Source organism: Sesamum indicum, linkage group LG15 (assembly GCF_000512975.1).
Source record: "Sesamum indicum cultivar Zhongzhi No. 13 linkage group LG15, S_indicum_v1.0, whole genome shotgun sequence".
In the NCBI taxonomy this organism is placed as follows: domain Eukaryota; kingdom Viridiplantae; phylum Streptophyta; class Magnoliopsida; order Lamiales; family Pedaliaceae; genus Sesamum; species Sesamum indicum.
Window position 1 is genome coordinate 1,782,227 of NC_026159.1, and position 19,514 is coordinate 1,801,740.

At 36.8% G+C, this 19,514-nt stretch overlaps 8 protein-coding genes across 9 annotated transcripts; 4 read left to right on the plus strand and 4 right to left on the minus strand.

Annotated features, from left to right (window-relative positions):
* Nucleotides 162-3,278, minus strand: LOC105177434 (protein NUCLEAR FUSION DEFECTIVE 4-like). Its single transcript, XM_011100599.2, has 3 exons — nt 2,731-3,278; nt 1,083-2,008; nt 162-980 (listed from the first exon to the last, which is right to left on the minus strand). Exons 1-3 carry the CDS (start codon nt 3,064-3,066, stop codon nt 473-475), a joined length of 1,770 nt encoding a protein of 589 aa, XP_011098901.1. The 5' UTR covers nt 3,067-3,278; the 3' UTR covers nt 162-472.
* On the plus strand, nt 7,059-9,546 carry LOC105177435 (nuclear transport factor 2-like). Its single transcript, XM_011100600.2, has 2 exons — nt 7,059-7,489; nt 9,149-9,546. The coding sequence occupies exons 1-2, from the start codon at nt 7,193-7,195 to the stop codon at nt 9,221-9,223; spliced, it is 372 nt and encodes a 123-aa protein (XP_011098902.1). The 5' UTR covers nt 7,059-7,192; the 3' UTR covers nt 9,224-9,546.
* Nucleotides 9,693-10,440, plus strand: LOC105177436. 2 transcript variants are annotated; one of them, XM_020699025.1, is made up of 2 exons: nt 9,693-9,853; nt 9,999-10,440. In XM_020699025.1, the coding sequence occupies exons 1-2, from the start codon at nt 9,842-9,844 to the stop codon at nt 10,272-10,274; spliced, it is 288 nt and encodes a 95-aa protein (XP_020554684.1). In that variant the 5' UTR covers nt 9,693-9,841; the 3' UTR covers nt 10,275-10,440. The 2 variants fall into 2 exon arrangements, with proteins under 2 accessions (XP_020554684.1, XP_020554685.1); XM_020699026.1 differs by having other exon boundaries at nt 9,698-9,923.
* LOC105177437 lies at nt 11,042-11,910 on the minus strand. The gene has a single exon (XM_011100602.2). It carries the CDS (start codon nt 11,300-11,302, stop codon nt 11,096-11,098), a length of 207 nt encoding a protein of 68 aa, XP_011098904.1. The 5' UTR covers nt 11,303-11,910; the 3' UTR covers nt 11,042-11,095.
* LOC105177438 lies at nt 12,025-12,536 on the plus strand. The gene has a single exon (XM_011100603.2). It carries the CDS (start codon nt 12,156-12,158, stop codon nt 12,363-12,365), a length of 210 nt encoding a protein of 69 aa, XP_011098905.1. The 5' UTR covers nt 12,025-12,155; the 3' UTR covers nt 12,366-12,536.
* LOC105177439 lies at nt 13,222-13,853 on the minus strand. The gene has a single exon (XM_011100604.2). The coding sequence runs from the start codon at nt 13,473-13,475 to the stop codon at nt 13,263-13,265; it is 213 nt and encodes a 70-aa protein (XP_011098906.1). The 5' UTR covers nt 13,476-13,853; the 3' UTR covers nt 13,222-13,262.
* LOC105177440 lies at nt 14,149-14,852 on the plus strand. The gene has a single exon (XM_011100605.2). The coding sequence runs from the start codon at nt 14,553-14,555 to the stop codon at nt 14,760-14,762; it is 210 nt and encodes a 69-aa protein (XP_011098907.1). The 5' UTR covers nt 14,149-14,552; the 3' UTR covers nt 14,763-14,852.
* Nucleotides 14,951-16,494, minus strand: LOC105177442. Its single transcript, XM_011100606.2, has 2 exons — nt 15,540-16,494; nt 14,951-15,217 (listed from the first exon to the last, which is right to left on the minus strand). Exons 1-2 carry the CDS (start codon nt 16,072-16,074, stop codon nt 15,198-15,200), a joined length of 555 nt encoding a protein of 184 aa, XP_011098908.2. The 5' UTR covers nt 16,075-16,494; the 3' UTR covers nt 14,951-15,197.

Below are 19,514 nucleotides of genomic sequence, written 5' to 3' on the forward strand. Positions count from 1 at the left end.
TTGTTTTTTCGTTTTTCTCTTTAGTTTTCTGCTTCTTCTAATTTTTCTTTTTTCCTTATGAATTGATTTTAATTAATGCAATTTTGAAATAACAATTGCACATAGTTTCAGTTTTTCAACTTCACTTTCAGTCAAAAGTAACAGCACTAGTGCAAAAAAAAGCCATAACCATAGGGATAGGCATGAGACTTATTACAAACCAACACTAATTTCATCTCACAATCTGTCTTTGGAGATCAAAATTTGCCAAACAGTATGTCCAAAGAATATAAAATACAGACAGAAAACACACTAAATAATCTCACTCAACCACCACATGGTTCCCTGAAAGAATATGGTATATCAGCTATATTATGAAACCTCCAGATACACAAGACAAACACACAAATAATTCTATACCATTTAGACCAACTCCAAATAGCTTCTCAGGAATCACCAACCGTAAACCTCATCCCCCTCAGCATTTCTCAAGTTACCTCCGAGATCTACCGTAAAGGTGAGCGTAAACTGTCTTTGTTCTATAAACAAGAATCATACTCAAAACAACAGCAATTATGCAGAGCCCCGACATGATCAACGAAGTTAGGAAGAAGCAAATGGCGCCATTGCACTTTAGAGGTTCTTCTGCGTGGACGAAACTTGAAAAAGAAGATAATAAACTACGTCGCCCAAGATTGCCCGCATGAGCTTGTTTCTCTGCTTCTCTGTCATATATGCTACTGGCAATGAGACCAGAGAATACTAAAGAACCAGCGGGATTTGCTAGAGTAAGAAAATTGTATAAAGCCCCAAACTTTTTCAAGCCAAACAACTCGGAGGCAGCAGCTGGTACTATTGCCCAGTGTGCTCCATAGCCAAGCCCGACAAGAAGAGTTCCAACATACATTGCCCCGGGCCAACCCATAGCAAAGAAGAAATGCCCAATCGCCATTATGACTTGGGCAGCAGCCATAGCTACGGGCCTTGGATATGCATAATCGCTGTCGACAGTATGGTAGTTTTATTGTGAGAAAGAATTGAAGAAGATAATATCATGCAAAAATTAAAGCACATGCTGTAGAGCAAGCAGCTGGGATTTGTACCTGACGATCTTCTCAGAGAAGTAACCACCACCAATACGGCCAAGAAAGTTCCAAATGCTGATCATGGAAACGAATACATGAGTATTATCATAGCCCAAAGACTGGCTCATCTGTCCCAAATTATCAATCACAGTCAAACCGGAACCAGAGCCTAAGAGAAGGGAGAAAAAGATAAGCCAAAAATCTGCCTTTATCAATGCCTCCATCAAAGTGAAATCCTCCCCTCTGTGTGGCCTTCTTTTCTTGATTCTAACTGCTCCTTCTGCAGCAGCTTGGGCAAGTTTTGCCTGAAGTTGAGCAATTCTCTTTTGCCTCTCGGATGCAGGAAGTAGATCTACTTCTTTTGGCTTTTCATCTTCAATTTCGCTAAATATGATATCTTGAGCTTCTTCAGATTTGTCAGTCTCTTGTTTCTGTTGGTCAGGTAGAAGTGCCTCTTCCACCGATGATCTTGCCTCCCAAGAAAAACTCAGGGTGACAGGGATAGCGATGGGAATCAACAGAAGAACAAATAGAATCAGCGTGAAGATTGTAATAACAGTTGGGCTTAAATCAACTAAATCTTCCACAAGCATGACCGCCATCAAATAAGCAGCCAAAAGAAGGCATATGCTATAAATAATAGAGAAACTAAACCCATCGGACGACCTTAGTTGTTTGTGACCTCCCACAGGCCTGATGATGAACATCAGAGCAATAGCCACCATTGTTGGGCCAACAGCAACCATAAATATCAGAGAAGCATGGTCAGGAGAATGCATCAGTGCATATATCTGAGTCAAAATTGCTCCACCCAACCCCGCAAAGCCCTTAAGTATTCCCACAACGGGACCACGACTTTTGGGGAAATTTTGCACGCAAGAGACGAGAGCTGCTGTATTGAAATAGGTCTCACCGTTTGTTCCCACAAAGATAAGAATGCACATCTGCATATCAAAGGACAAAGTCGCTAAGGTAGAGAAAAGGGGGATGAAATGCTTTACTAAGTTGACTGGCTCGAGATATGAATCGCCAAGATGCTCTAAACCTTAAAGAATAGTCTCTTTGGACAAAATGCACAAATGAACATTAGCAGACGCAATGATAATAGGATATCAGTTGAGATTATTCATAAATCTCAAGGAAAAAGAGTGGAAGAAAAGAGAAAGTTAACATTTTACTTATTCATGTAGAAACCAATTTATCCATGATTGAAAGTCTCCAGAGAACACCTTCAAATCCATATGTGTTTCAATGAAGAAACATTAATCATCTATTTTGACCTCTTGCCGAATAAAAACAAAAATAAACGTGTTTGGCCAATAAAGAGGAAACACAAGCAGCAAAAGAGTTTCAGAATACAACGAGAGCCCACTCAAATGAACTCAAGAATGGAGACAGAAGAACTCGAACTGAAAACTCAAATGTCCTAAACATTCCGTATTGGTCGGAGACGAGATGCAAAGCTGAACTCAGCTGGTCACATTCATCACATCAAATCCAGAAAAGATAAAGAAGAATCAACAGCCTCGCATCATATCTAATGAAACAGTAAGAATAGCTTCAGATCAATGATCAAACCCGGAAAAGAAAACAGACAATATAGCAGAAAAAGGAAAGTGAATGGATCGAAAAGCTTCAGGATGAATGAAATGGGATGGATACTCACAGCCCATAACGGCAAAACGGGAACTTTACCCGTGACAACAAGCCAGACCCAACCATATCCAACAAAATTCTGAATAGCACCAACAAGAACAGCACCCCACAAGGGCAAAATCTCAGATAAACTGGCAGCCAAAAATCCAACGCTATCCCCTAAATCTTTGGCCACCCCAAGCCTGGCAACCTGCCTTTGATTATAGTTCAAAGAAGTCTTGATCGTGGGGGAGATGCTACCGAATAAATACCCAATCCCAGCACAAGATTGTATCCACATTGCAGCCACAAAAACCAGCCATCTGTTATTGAAGAATGAAGAAAACCTCTCCGACAAACAACCCATCTTCAATTTGTTCGTTCCACGACTTGCGGGGGAATCTAAAGTTTCTTGGATTTTGAGCAGGCAGACAGACAGACAGAGAGGGTATAGTTATAGAAAAAGAAAAGATTATATTTCTGGGGAGAAAATGAAGGCGAGCTTGGAATGAGTTTGCTTTGATTAGAATGAGGTTTTGTATGGAGGGGTCGAGCGACAATGATGGATGGATGTAATGGTAATTGTAATTGGTAAAAATGGTAAATGGTAATGGGTAATTAGTAGTGATGTAAGATAGGGGAAAGAAGCGGGCCACTCTTGCAACAGTTTCACTGTACCGGACTTATGCCACCCAGACACATAATAGTTATCATTATATTATTGACACGCAGTCAAAAGGAGACCCAAAGACAAGAGAATATCTGCTATGATTATTATCAAACCACCAATATTTCCATAAACACCCCCCCAAAAAAATATAATTTAACACTGTATTGCCAGCAAAACTCAAATATTTTGAAATGTCTTCATCATCTTTCTACTGTCCATAAGACTTGAGATGGAAGCTGCCAATTTATATTGTTTTTTGATCAACTTCAGAGATGTGCTGGAACAGTATAATAATAATGTTGTTTAGCATGTCTGTTAAATTAATATTGGGCAGACACATTCAGGGTAAACTTGAATCAACACTTGCTAAATAAAAAATGAAATGGGGAGCATAGTGGAGGAATCAGGAGCGAATAATGACAGCTAGCAGCGTCAGAGATGATGATGATGTTGTAGTCCAGTTCATGGGCATTGGACATATACCATAGCATTATTAGGATTAGGAAGAAGGTTAATTACGTTACTCCAGTCAAATACGTGCATGAGCTAATCCTAAAAACGTGGTCAGTATTCAGTATTCATTTCCACCTCCATCCCATTCCACATATCTTCTCTTTTCAAATACAAACTTGTTTGCTTCACTATTATATATAACTATTCCTTTTTCCAACCCCACCGTTTAATTTTCCGGCCGACAAAAATTGATTTGAGAACAACATTTATATTTCAGAATATAATAAAAACATCAGTGATATTATATAAATAGTAGAGAGAGTTTGAAAAATCAATTGTAGAGACTAGCTAGAGAGTATGTTGGGTTGGTTGGTTTAATATAATATTCAATTTAAAAACGTGTTTGGAATAGTAGACTTACTGATTGAAAATATATTGGAAGTTGTGATTTAATAGTGGCTTAGGAGAAGGGTAAAATAAAAGGAAACGTTTTTCATATTTTTATGGTAATGATTAGTAATGAACAAACCTAAAAAGAAGAAGAAAGTTTTCTACAACTTATGTTGCATAACAGCATAGAATAGGAAAAGCTCTTTATATATATATATATATATCATGTTTCCATTCCCCTTAATAATTATTACTCATTCCACTGAAATTAAACATTGATGCCATTTCTAGCTACCTAACTTGTCATCATCCTAATAATCAATACCTTAATTAATTGCCAAAAATGCAAATGTAAGTAGAATCCAAATTGGTTCATTCCCAGAAACAAATACAAAACGGCCTTCCCATTATCAAAAAGCCATATGAGTGTATTTATGCATGATCCTTTATTTGTTTTGGATCTCCATTACTGTGCATCTTTCCTTATCCATTTATTCTTGTCTTGGCGTTAGCTGCTTACTCACACACTGCTTTTGCTTCTTATCCAATTCCCATTCAGATGGAGTAAACTCATGTAATTATTAATACGTGTTTAGGTCCTTATCAACCATAAATAAATCACAACTCCAATTTGTATTATTATTATTATTTGATTATTTTTTAAATTATAAATTGATACCGCGTACGTCTTAATATATTATTTGCTATCGTTTTTTATCTATGAACAATTTACGCTACAAATTGAAATGAATGATTATATTATTTTGGGATAAATTAAAGGTAAGTTTTTGGTAGTACGTAATTGAAATAATTAAATTGGGGGTGGGGGCAAAGCCAACTAATAATGCGAGACGACCGCCACCAAAACAATGCCTAGGTATTTAGGTGACTATATAATTAATGAGTGAAACATGTGTGGGCTACAATATTCTTGTGTCGTCCTAATTTATGATCAAAGTCAAATGATGTTTAATTTGGGGTTTGCAGCCTGTCATTTAATCTATATATCTCATTTTAAAAGTGTTTGTAGGTGTATAAATATATATATATGATGAGAGAGTGGTGGATGAAAAGCGTGAACATTAAAAACGTGGCGGGTGACAGAACAGGTGACAGAACAGAGAACAGAGAACAGAGAACAGAGAACAGAGCGGTCCTGCTTCCGACCCAGATTAGATTCATTTGTTCCAACATAGATGCATAAGACTATACTTTCCCACCTGCCTACTCTAATATTCTTACACCCAAAAACATAAAACGCTGCTTCTTCTAACAATAGAATTGATATGTGTTGGACAACCTAAAACTATTTTTTTAATGACTCCCCAGTCCCAGCTCAAAACATTACTCTAGAAAAAAGCCTTGTCATTAAGATATCAATATTTATTTTTTTCACGTATTTCATGAAATTATTGACCATTTTGCAATATTTTAAGTTAATTTGTCGTTATTATTATTATTTGCGGAAATATTTTTGTTTTCTTCCGTTTCCTTTCTTTTCTTTTTTGTCTGTATGTTTGTGGATGCAAATGATTGATGTTGAGAGGCATCTCAACTTTTGGTTCTTCTTTTCGAATTGATTGAAATGTACTGAAAAATGAAATAATAAAATAGAAACCAGATATTTTTTATTTAGAGTGTGTTCGATTGGGCGAAAAGTATAAATAAAAGAAAAGTGAAAGTAAAAATTGATATATAAGAGATAGTTTGGTATTTAGTTAGGAGGAAAAGATGGAGTTGAAGTAAAACTTGATATATATAAAACCCTTTCGAAATCCAATTTTGTTTCCATCCGAAATTGAGTGGAAAAGTGAAAGTATAAGGCCAAATATATATATATATATATATAGTTTTTATTTTTATTTACTCTATTATCCATATATATCTATATATATAATTTTCTCTAATTTTTTTCTCCTTTCTGTTGATAATACTATACATAATTACCAAACAAAAAATTACAAAATCGCTAGAGATGCGTGCCTTCTTTGCATTGTCTTCTTCAATGCATATATAAAATTATTTTTGGCACCAACAAAGGCACTGATGTGTGAATTCGAATTCGTTAGTCGAAAACATTGTTAATAATTTTTATTTTACTTAAATTAAATAGTTTAGAATAAATAAAAATACTTATTTTGATAAAAAAAATTATTAATGAAAAATATTATTGTTCTTATTTGATAAACATTTTCATTAATAAGGTTTTTAAATTTTTGATATACTAAAATTATCCTAGTATAGTATTAATTCATTTATTTTCTAATACAAAATGAAGAGAATGGTTATTAAGTAAAATTACAAAAATTAGTCTTTTCTTGTCAATTTATTTTCCTTATACCAAATAAGAAAAAGTATTTGAAATTTATCTTTCGGGCTATTACTTATATGTTTTATGTTTGGTAAGATGGGTGACCCATTTTCAGCAAATAAGTTAAATTTGGGCCTCTTTTCTACGGCCAAGTTTATTTGTAGTATTAAGATACTACTTTTGAAATTCAGCTCTCACTACCAATAACATATAAAAAAGAAAGAGGCCTCAATTTTCACAAATAAAATTAAAAATATCGTTTAACTAATAAGATAATTAACTTATTTAATTTTTAAATTATACATCAATTTTTATATTTTATTTTTATTTATAATATATATTAAAATATAAAAAATTATTTATTATGGCGGAGAGCGAGATCAGATTAAAAAAGAAAACACAAATGTAGTTGCAGCAGCAGGAGTTCCAGAAGATTTCATGAGAAGAGGGGCCCACAATTAGCGTATATTTCCAGCTAAAATCCACACATAAAATTAGAAAATAGATAATAATAATATATTCATTATTCATACACCTTCGGCTCTGGGCGTGCCAATAATTTGACTTTGTGTAAAGTAAGAGAGTTACGCAAAACACAAGAGAAAGAGGAGGCCGCCGCCGAACCAAATCCCAATCCATTCCTAACCAAACTCCTCCCTCGCTCTCCATATGGATCCAGATGCTGTCGCCAAGGCATTCGTGGAGCACTATTACTCCACCTTCGATGCCAATCGTGCCGGCCTTGCTAACCTCTATCAAGATGGCTCCATGCTCACTTTCGAGGGCCAGAAGATCATGGGATCCCAGAATATCGTTGCCAAGCTTACCAGCTTGCCCTTTCAGCAGTGCCAGCACGCGATCACCACCGTTGATTGCCAGCCCTCCGGCCCCGCCGGCGGAATGCTCGTTTTTGTGTCCGGTAATCTCCAGCTAGCCGGCGAGCAGCACGCCCTCAAGTTCAGTCAGGTGTTTCCTCAAACACCTCTTTGGTTGTTTTCTGCATATTTGTGTTTTCAGTAAGAGATTGAACTGTGCCATGATTCTTGCAAAAATTTGCGATTTGTTTAATTAATTTGGTAGTGATGATTGATCTGATATGGTGATGATTTGCTTGATTTGTGATTAGTTACAGTTGATTTATCGATTCTTTTGTTGCGAAGAAGGAAACACAGTTAAATATAGATAATGATTTGCTGGTATAGTTCTTACTTCAAATTGTTGCCACTCCATGGTATATGTATCTCATAAAAAAGGAACATGTGGTGGCAATAAATTTCTCAACATGTGCTGCACTTCCCAGTAGGTAGCTGCAATCAGGTGTGTCTATGTTAGCGAACCTCTTCAATTATGGACACAGATCTTAAGGCACCTTTCCATGATATGTATTCAGAACGGTAGCATTGTTGTAATTTCAGAACTTGCTTTGTTGAATGTTAGTATCACTCCTTATCTGTCTCATTCTGTACCAAATGAAGATTTTTATGTATGGCAAATGTGTATGCAACTTTTCACTGTATCTGTTTTAAGAATGACGAATGCGTTACTAAAATAAGTTTTAGTGATCTTCTGAAAGGATATACAAGTTCTTTGATCTATGAACCAAATGCTGTGATGGTTCTTGTCAATACTTCAAAAATTGAAACCTGTATGAGAATTATCCTGAATTTCTCCAACCAAGACCGTCACACCAAGTTGTCATCATCAACTTTGCTACATTTATTGGCAAAAATGATTCTAGGAGGTCAGGACACACTGGCTTCCTGCACAGGCACTTAAGAAAGGGTTTTATATTTTGCTATGGCTAATGTTCCATGCTAAGTTTATGTACTGCATGTGTTGTGGCATCTGGCATTTTGATGTTCTGGATTCAGTAGACATGTCTAACAGGTGAAGGTGGCTGGACATATGCTGTTCGTTGTTGGAAATAAAACTTTTTAATCTTTGTTACTGATAAATAAAACGGACAAGGATGGTGTGGGTCTTAACTAGTTGACTTTGCATCCATGCTTATGGTCAATGTCATGTTCCAGTTCATTGAAGGTCTATTTTTGGCTAGATGGTGGTTATTATTGTTCTTCAGTTGCAATGCTGGTTGCTAGAAAGAATTGTGCAATGTAGAATGATTTCAAGTTCTAAAGGATGCATATTTGTAGTTGCTGTTATTTTATTAACTATGTTCTTGATGTGAATATCAAAATGTGCCAACATATTTAGATTGTAAACATTTAATATTCGGACATCTAGTTGTGCTTTCTCCTCCTTATCAATATGCTATTCTTTTTGTTCCTACTCATGAACTATTAGATGGGTTTGGTGGTTCATGAAAGGACCACTGTTCGGAGTATCACCTTGTCTTTTCTTCACCAGTCTATAAATTTTGTGGAGTAACAAAGGGAAAGATGGAACCTGAATAACTGATAGGAACTCAGAATTTGCTGTTTTGTGGTGTATTCTTATTGTGCCTGGATGAATGGTGACTCTGTGTCATCTGATTTCATCTACCTTTTGCATCCTCATAACTGCAACTGAGTTTCAAGATTTCTTCATGATGATAAACAATCTTTTAAATTTCTTATTCCTGGAATGAAGATCTCACCTCCACTGTTGTGACTTTTTGGTGCACAGATGTTCCACTTGATGCCAACGCCTCAAGGAAGCTTCTATGTCCTAAATGACATTTTCCGCTTGAATTATGCATGATGATCAGTAATGGGATCTGGAACTCGACTTGGAGTTGAATGATCTGCTCTGCCTCTGAACTTTGTATTCCGAAGTTAATCTGCTGTTAGGAATCGAAAATTGTTGTTTCAGGTTCACCTGTTGGCTGTTTTGTGTATTCTTTTTCCCAGATATTATGAAGATTAGACCAAGTCTCAGTTAAGATGGGATGAATTTGATTGCATGAAGCCATGAACTCTCCAAAGCCTGTATGGAAAGTTTAATCGAACGCATTGTGATGTACTACTTTTCATTTAGTTTTATATATGTCGCACATGGGGAGCATTGTTATGTTCCTTGTGCTAGATCTGTATGCCATTGTTTCAGATGCGTACCCCGTCGTCTCTGGTTCTTATGCTAGGAACCGTTACTAGGAGAAAATGTGGGTTCTCTGCAAAATGCCCTCACTATCAGGCTGCAAATCTTTGAGGTCATACTTTGTTGTTACCCTGTGCCAGCCAAGCATGTTTCGTAGTGATGAAAAGAATTAAGATGCAACCTTGAAACAAAATAAGACCCTAATTGGCGTGCTGTTGCAGGGATGTGCTGGCAAAAGAATCGGGAGCAGAATTTCGATCTCCCACGCAACCAAATCTTCACATGCTTTCATACGTACGTAATACAAAAATTATACAAGCAACTAACCATAAATGGTGATGTGAATCTGGAATAGCTTCATTAGGTAATCTTTCCTTTTGTCAGAACTCATATACTTTTCCCTCTCCTGCCTCCTCATCTTATATTAAACCCAATCCAGGCCCCTGTATGCTCACTATACAGTGCAATACTTCTCTACTACAAGCAAAGAGCAGAAAGAGTAAAGATGTCGGATTGGGGGCCGGTGTTTGTGGCGGTAGTGCTCTTCGTGCTGTTGACGCCCGGTCTGCTGATTCAGGTACCTGGTCGCAACCGGTTCATCGAGTTCGGCAACTTCCAGACCAGCGGAGTTTCCGTACTGGTGCATGCCATTCTTTACTTTGCTCTCAGTTGTATTTTCCTGTTAGCGATTGGTGTGCACGTGTACATGGGCTAACGACGACCACATTCCTTCTTTCTATGCTGCCCTTTAACTTCCATTAACGTTGACGATGCTGTTGTTTGATTTTCTGGTTTTTTGAGCCCGTGGAATCTTATTTTTGTTCCATGTGTTATGGCTTTGTTCTCATTCGATAATATGCCTGTGAGGTTTCAGGTTTTCAGTTTTCTTTACTTGCTTTCTCGATTAGGAATTTAGAAGCAAATTGCTATGTAGATTAGGGTTATCAATTCAAGAGTAATCAGGCGGAGTCTTGTGTTCCGTTCCCCTTCCCAACGGTTTCTCTGTGGGGGAAAGCTATTTAATCAGTTTCTGGGATAAATTTTGCTGATGGCAATTTGGTTGCTTCTCAACAAAATCCAGACTACGTTTCTTTGAATTCTGAGATCAAGTTCGACTTATTACTTCTCTTGACGGGAACCAAGTGAATGTTGCTTTTTCAGAGAGGATGAAGAAAGTTAAAGATGCCAATAGAAAGACAACCAATTACCAAAAGATGTAAAAAGGCAACTCAAAGCATCCAATTGAATATTGTTCGAAAAGAGGTCAAAAGAGAAAATTAACCTTAAACTCTGCTCAAATCAGCCAGAAAGAAAGACAAATCTCTGGGCTTTTAGCAAGCCAACATAGCTGCCCTTTCTTTCTTCTTTTTCTCCAACCAATTCAAGAAAAGAGAGAAATAGAAGAGGGGGGGGGGGGGAAAAGAAAAAAAAAGAAGGGGGGGGGGGGGGGAAACATTATTCTCAAACAAATAAAAAAAAAGCTTGGAGAAAAATTGCATGCATCTTTCACACGAAGCAGGCTCAATTTTTTGGATCCTACACATATACATGTACATTGAGCACGATGAGGAAGAGCACAAGAAGCAAACCATAAATAACAGTATGAAACACCACGGCAGGCACACTTGTCTTCATGTTAAGAAACTCCACTGCCTTTGTCTTTCCTGGAAGCTGCAACACTAATCCAGGGGACAAGAATGCAAAAAGTGCGGTGGCGATCATCAGAGGAGCAAAATCATTCATTCTTGTTACCTTATATTTCCTGTTTGAGATACTTGGTTGGTTCTTGCAACAATAGAGGGAAGAAGAAATGAGGAAAGGAGAGAAGATAAAAAAGGGGCTTCAAATTCCTCCCTCCATAGGGAGAGTAATGAGAATCCCATAAAAGTTAGAGGAATATTGAAAAACGATTGGTGCTTTAACCTTTTTATCTTAAAAGTTTTCTGTTTTTTCTCAAGTATTTTCTTGGTTGTGGTAGAAAGATCATTCTTGTGTTAGGAAACTACTCGGACAAAACTCCAACTGCTGCTCATGCTCACTACTCAGATGCATAAACAAATTTTATTACAATTGAGCTATCAGATTAGAAGCTGATGGTGTGACTATAATTGAAATTTTCAACATGAGTAAGTGCTATTATAGGCTAATGACAATGCAGTGTAGTCCCACTTAAACATTCTTGAATTATTTTTACCATTTGATATAGTTGCAAATGACCAATCTTTTTATACTAAAAACTTTTCTAATTTTTCCTCAAATTGGGTATAACACAGCAAAGCCCAATGGGCTTTCGGCCTTACTTATCAAACTTGGAAAGATAAATCAATCCACGCTGTGTTGGCGTTGTTTACAGTACTTTGCCCACCGAACTCCCCGAAAAAACGCCTTGTGCTCACAAATGATTCCAAAATCCCACGTGTCCTTGTCTACATGCACTTAAAGCCTCCTCACTTCTTTTTGATGAGAAAAAAGCAATTTTCACTTCACCGCTTTTTCTTTTCCACCTCAAATCTCACCCATTTCTTTCTCTAAGCTTTGTCCAGAGAGTACTACTACTGTCTACTTGTACACTAATTTCTCTCTTCTCTGCGCAGTAATGGCTGACTGGGGGCCCGTGCTTATCGGGGTTGTACTTTTCATTCTCCTGCAACCAGGGCTGCTATTTCAGCTCCCCGGAAACAATCGGCAGGTGGAGTTTGGCAGCATGAAGACCAATGGCAAAGCAATCGCGGTGCACACGCTTATCTTCTTCGCTCTGTATGCTATTCTGATTCTGGCCGTTCATGTTCACATCTATACAGGATGATCCGTTAGCCTTCTCATGGGCGCAAGATCCATGTAATGTTGCATAATTAAGTGGCATTTCTGTTTGGAGTTCGATTTCGCTCCTACTTTGCTTCAATGGAACTCATGTCTTGTACTGTTGTGGGTTTTCTAATCAGAAATGTTAATTTAAGTTGTGCCTCTGTTTTTCCTATTCTATTTCATTTATCGTGTGCTAGTTTTTTTGTTTGTTTGTTTGAACTTTAGGTTAATCCTTTTGGTCACATTGTGAAAACCCATTGAACCAAACGACGCGCAAAGACTTGTTTTTTGTTCTAATTTTGAAGGAAATTTTCTATTTAGGTTTAAGATTTGACTTGAAGGGCTCTTTGATTGCCCCTCTTTCCCCTTAAATCCTTCTGGCTTGTAAAACACTGAATTGAAGTTGATGGCTACTTGAAACTGAGCCCTGCAAATTTGGAATTTGCGGAGTCAGAGTAATGCTACTACTTAAATGGTATTTCCCAATCCAGATGTATTATGATACCTTAACTATCAAACCCAGAAATCTTTAGTAGTGATAGAACTAGAACATGGGTTTATCATACTATATAGACACATGTCCCAGAAAAACAGTTGAACGGGAACAGCTTCAGTTTAGTGGACAAGAGAATCAGAGTGGTTCCAAGTCTTATGTAGTCAAATTTAATGCATAAGTTGGTTAAGACACAAACAAAGTCCATACTGAGAATGTCTTTAATGGTCTTCCAATACTAAAATTAAGAAAACCTATGACATGACAATTGAACAACACTCCAAGGAATAAAGAGAATAATTAAAACAAGTTTCAGAATATGAAAACTACAAAGAAGAAAAGGTGTAGGAGGAGATGCAACTTTGGAATAACTTGTATTCTTGAAAATGATGTTTACATGTGAAGTCAGCCAGCATGTATATGAATTCCAATGGCAACAATCAAGATGGTGTAGATACAAAAGTACAAAATTGCATGAATTAAGATAGAGATTCCACTAGTGTACATGTTGCCGAATTCAATCACCCTCGTCCTTGCCGGCAACTGGAATAAAAGCCCCGGCGAGAGGAGGATGAACATCACCACTGCCACCACCACCGGTCCCCAATCAGCACTCATAATTCCAGTTCAGTGTGTGTTCTCTGTGTGTTTCTTGTTATGAAGTAGGGACAAAAGTGTGTTATTCTACTCTTGTGTCTCCGTGGTCTAATATCTGGTAATGGTTCGTGCAAATAAGTAGGGCAATGTACTGAATGATTTTTCTTAGTGAAGAAGGCTGAGAGTGATGCTAAACTTAGAGGGGGGAAAGGAGACGGTGGGATTCAAAAGGGGGGAAAGTATATTATAGAGGTTGATGGTAGTGGAGTTGATGCATAAGCGTCCAATTATTGAACATTTGAGTGGCTCTTTTTTGTCATTGCTTTTCTTGAGATGATGAAGGTGGTGGAAAGCTTATCAAGGATATTTTAGGTATTAACAACTGAATTTGGAAAAAGGTTTGTACAACAGGCTGTAGGTTTTTAGAATGCTTGCTTCTTTGGTTTCTGATGTAGCACGTGACATGCATATGAAAAACCGTGTCTTCAATTTCTTTTTATTTTTAATTAATTTATATAATAATTAGTGTTAATTTATGCAGTATGCTGGCAAATTAGTGAATCATCAATTACATAATTAAAACACACTAATACATGGGATAAATTTATTTTATATATTGCATATCTGTAGATTTTATTTTCTAACTTCCAACTGGAAATGAAAGAAGAACTCTTGCGAAGGCAACCAATGGGGCAATAATCTGTGAGAGTATATATTCAAATTCAAGTAGTATCTGGAAGTGATTCGACCAATTAAAAGCGTAGTAAAAGTTGAAAATCTGCAAAATAGTTTGGGCTGTACAGTTAAAATATGTTCCGGCCCAATACTCTACCTGCTGGCGCACAAACCCATTAAACAAAATTTGCCGCCGAAAGGGCCAAACATGCCTGCCGGCTCCGTGTGCCAGACACTTGTTGATTACAATCATAATAAACACAGGTGATAAATCCAATGTCGAGACATCGTCTTCATCTGTATTAAAGCGAAAACTTGTGTTGAAACCCTGCGTATTTTGATTCGTGTAAGGGAAAAATAGAAGCAAAAACTCCCTGATTCTAGCAAACACTTGAGAGTTTAGTTGTGAGAATTAGTGGAGAGATGGCAGATTTAGCACCAGTTCTTATAGCAGTAATACTCTTTGTCGTGCTATCGCCAGGACTACTTTTCCAGCTCCCCGGAAAGAGGAGGGCCATAGAGTTCACCAACATGCAGACGAGCGGCCTCTCCATATTCGTCCACACCATCATCTTCACTGCTATAATCACCATCCTCCTTATTGCCATTGGAGTTCACATCTACGTCGGGTAGTTTTCTCCTATTCATCACTCTCCCTGTTATGGATTTTCCAATGATGATGTCATTTCGTTTGTTTGAAAGACGTATTGGAGCATCAGATTACTTTTCGGCATCTGATTCTTTTGTGTAATCAAGGTCAACTATTTGATCTAATCTTTTTCAAGACCGATCTTCTTCATTCTGATTCTGTGAAAGTAGGATGAAGAAGCAAACCAAGTTACATTGAATGAGACTATAGAGGGGAAATGGTCGTTAAAGGAGCTACATTGTTTCATACACTTTAGTGATTTCCAAGTACTATGATTTGCATATCATCAACCCGTACAACACATGGCTGAGATTCGATTCTACAATCGAGATCATGGGCATTAGACCAAAACTCTAATCTTTTCCAACTCTTTCTGGCTGCAAAAATGAACTGTGTCTTTTATTCTTGGAGTGGATCCCTCAGCTTGAATAATTCCACGCTGCAAAAGCACACAACATATATGTAACTCTTGGGAAATGTAAAGAAAGTGCAAAGACAAAGATGGAAGAAGAGGGAAAAACACTGCCAACATGTATACATTATGATCAACAATGAAGGCATTTGCTGGTAGTATGCTTTGAATCGAAACACCTGTTTTTCTCTGTTTCACTCTTGTAAATATATCATTGACAAATTATACAAAGAAATTCCCTTCAAGTTTAAACAATTTACAGGTTCATAATTCCATCAGGGAAACGTAGTCTACAACGTACATAAGTTCAATAAATCTTTGAGAAAAGGGATATTATGTGTGGCCGTACCTGGTTCAAACTTGATGGAATCAGGGGAAGGCCAGAGAATGTCGCGACCAATTTCCGACAAATTGGAAACAATTCCCACAAAATAAAACAGCAAAACCAGCGTTATCACCAGTGGCATCAGAATCAATCCGATCACAAAAGTAACTGATCCGAAGAGCATCAACGCGATCGAGATCCCAATAAAAAGCGACCCAAAAGCCGCCGGGGAAATCTGGGCCGGCGGAGACGAGGAAGAAGACGGCGGAGAAGACAATAAAGAGAGGCTGGGGAAGGAAATGGGCAGCGGCGGTGAACGGAGGATGTGAATGATCATTGAACAGAGCTCGTACAGCACTCTTGTCTGCCGATCTTGTTCTCTCATTTTCGGTTTCTCTCTCTTTTTCTGGTTAGTTTGTTTAATTAGTGGGCGTAGATGAGAGATTGTGTAAAAGAGTATCTGGATTGGAAGGTTGGTGCGTGTTTCGAGGTGGGATTGTCGATTGAGTTCCGAGAAAGGATAAGAAAAGGATAAGAAGATGGCAGCTGCAGCAGCCATTCCGGATTCGTCACATTTACTATTATTAGCAATTATTCAATATTTTCTTCTTCTTTTTGTTTTTTTGTATTTGATTTATTACCAATTTGCTTTTCTCCAAACATTTTAACAGCAGTTTCCAAGCCAGTCTTTGTAGGCAGAAAATGAATTAAATTAAATAGCTCATTCTGAATTAATCAGCTACCACTAATTGTTCTTTTGAGTAAATTAAATGAGGGTTTGTGAACTTATGGAGATTCGTCTACTGTCTGCATGCTGCTGCTGCTGCTGTTGTTCTAATAGACTTTTCCGGCCATGTCTTCAAATTTGGGTGTATCATCTGAAGATAGTGCAGATTGCAGAGATCCAAGAAGTCATGATTTAGTCCCAGTTACGTACAGAGAATCTAAAATCAGGCAAGCAGGTGAGAGATAGGCAATTCTCAAGAATGTGGGTTTTCGCCAGGGGCCATGGCCGTCTGTATATATCTGTGCTTTTAAATTAATTCCTGCTTATTTGAAGTTTTATAGCTTGTTTTTTGGTATTGCACTGGATGTTTTATGTGTACCTAAAATAACCTGCACCATCTTTTATCTTTTAATATTACATGCATCAAAGCAAACCAAGAATTAATATCAATTCAATTTAGTATTATCTATCATATTCATTCATATATATTTTTCAGAAGAAATTTAATAGGGCCAGTACCTTAATAGTTCATAAAACCTGCTTGACTAACGTAAATCATGATGCGCAAACAATATATAGAAGCCAAATCCAAAAAAGCATGCATATATGTGTAGTTATATACCTCTTACATTAGTCGCCAGTAATTAACAAGCATGAAAATGAAGGTAATGCATGCAAGCTGCAGCTGGTAATTAGATACCTAATTAGAACTAGGTATATCTAGCTAGCTAGACCTAGAGATGCATGTCTTCGACATTCTTGAACCTCTCCCGAACGCTAGATATGTATTTTGCAGCTTTATCGTCCACGCCATCATCCTCGGCAACCCCACCGTAGAAATTCTCCAGCTTGCGGTAAGAATCGGGTTTCCTCTCCGTCACGACGAACGCCACTTTAGGCGTCTGCTGAGGAAAAACCTGGTCCTGCTTCACAATAAGGAAGCTCACCGGCGATCCAGCCGTGGGTGAAGCAGCAGGAGGAGCCTTGGGCTTAATGGGCTGATTAGAGAGGAAATCAAGAGACGCGGGCGAGGTGGAATTGGCGGGGGTGGGCTTAGGGGGTTTGGTGGTATATGGCTGCTGCAGGGGAGCGCTGGAAGGTTTAGTCGCCCGATACAAAGACATAACTAGCTTTGACTTGGAGAAACTCCGGCGCCTGCTGCGGTTCGACTCCATTGAAAGATTGTAATAATGAGCTAGTTCTTGGAGTAGTTGGGGATGGAGTCATACACATAAATGTGAGTATTATATGTAATGCGTTGAGACACCTCCCATATTTATATGCATGGTGAGCCAATTAGGTAGTGAAAAGTTAGACGCCTTTTTCAGTTAAATTGAAAAGGGAAATGATCACTAAAGTAAGCTAAAAAGTTAATAAATATAGGTAGACGAGATCATATCCACAAAGTAATTAGTTGGTAATAATTGGGATAAAACCAAAGCTTGTACAAAATAGATCCTTTGAATAACTAGTTGTTTGTCTTGATTAAAAGTTTCATCAAATATAAGTAGGTAGTGAATTACAACAATTTTATGTTAATCAATGGGAATCAGATAACAGTAGTGATGAAAATTGTAGGTAGGTAGGATGAGGTCCAATTCCGGAAAATTCATGATTTGATTAAAAAGGTAATTAAGATATGGTACAAATAGAATGACTTGTGGAATATTTGTTTTGATATGATCTTAATTAATGGTTTTCTAAGATATGGGCGGGGAATGAAATGTTCAACTACTGGCTGATCAGCTTTAATTAAACATATATATAGTTTTTGAATTGTTGGTTATTATTAGTAGGTATAAGGTGGATGGATGGGGTGTCTTCAAGTATATATATATATATATATATATATTGTTGTTAATAATATTATATATAATAGATATGGAAGAAAGTAAAGATGGGATGGTTGAATTGGTAGGTAGCTAAAAGTGAAGGTGATTCTATTTTGTGTAAGTAGCTTCCAATGGCTTTTGCTTTTTAAGTGAAAGCTACAGATGCAGAAGCACTACCTCTCAAAAGATGGATACCCACATTTCATTGTTTGAGTTTTAATGTTTTCATACCCTATTTTTATCAATTCATCCATCCTTAATAATAATGATGATACCAATTAATTTCACACTGTTTTAGTAGATAAAATAATGCACCATCCATCCATCCATCCATCCAGTATATATATATAATAATATTCGATGCTTCATATATATATATACATCTGGATCAACTTCATATGATCACATGTTGACTGATGTGGAAAGCAAATATCCTCCCAAAATATCTACCAAAACAGTAGTTATGATGGATGAGTTGAGTAGTAGCTACCTATATATTGGATGCATTAACAGAAGATGGAATATTTGTGTACATATGCATACGCCATGGGAGAGAGGAATGTATTGGATAAGAAGGCCATCGTTTTCACTTTTCAAGGGACCCTTCCATATCAATAATATATCCATTCTTCTCTTCACCGTATATTCTCTCTCTCTCTCTCTATATTCCAACTTAATTTTCCTTCTGTTGGATAACTTATATAAATATTTTCTTTTTTAATCAATTATAAGAATTTGATGAAGCAGTATTATAGAGGTAATAAAGAGAGGGTAGTAGAAAAGTGAAGGAAGCAAAGCGATGGGTACATTAGTTTGCTTTAGTGGGACATTGATAAATAAAGTTGTGGATGCTACTCATGTTTCCAGATAACATATCTATATATTCTGCCTCTATTTACACTCACAATAATTTTTAGATCACAATATATCATTTTAGTTTATTTCTTTTATTATCTATACCTCCTCACTTAATTATACCAACACTACAACAACATAACATAATTAATTTAATTCAAACAACACTTTTCTCTGCAATTAAATGTAATATATATTACTCTATCCGTAAACTAATTAATTTATTGTGTATGGACCACATTAGTTGTATTTATTGTAGACTTTTGCTGCCAAAATGGTAAAAGTGATGGATTTGTGACGAAAAGAAAACTTATGGTGTGTATATATATATATATATATATATATATATATGGACACCCAAGAAGCCCTCATGGGAATTGATTCCTTCCCCAAACCAAAACGCCATTCATTATACATTCTTTGTTTGTTTCGTAGGGTAACTCTATTTCTTTTACAATTGACCCTTTGCAAAAAATTTCATAATTTTATATATATATATATATTATTTAAAAATAATTAAAATTTCTTAGAATGAATGACTATTTAACAAATATTCTTCTTGTAGAGAATATTTGTTAAACAACC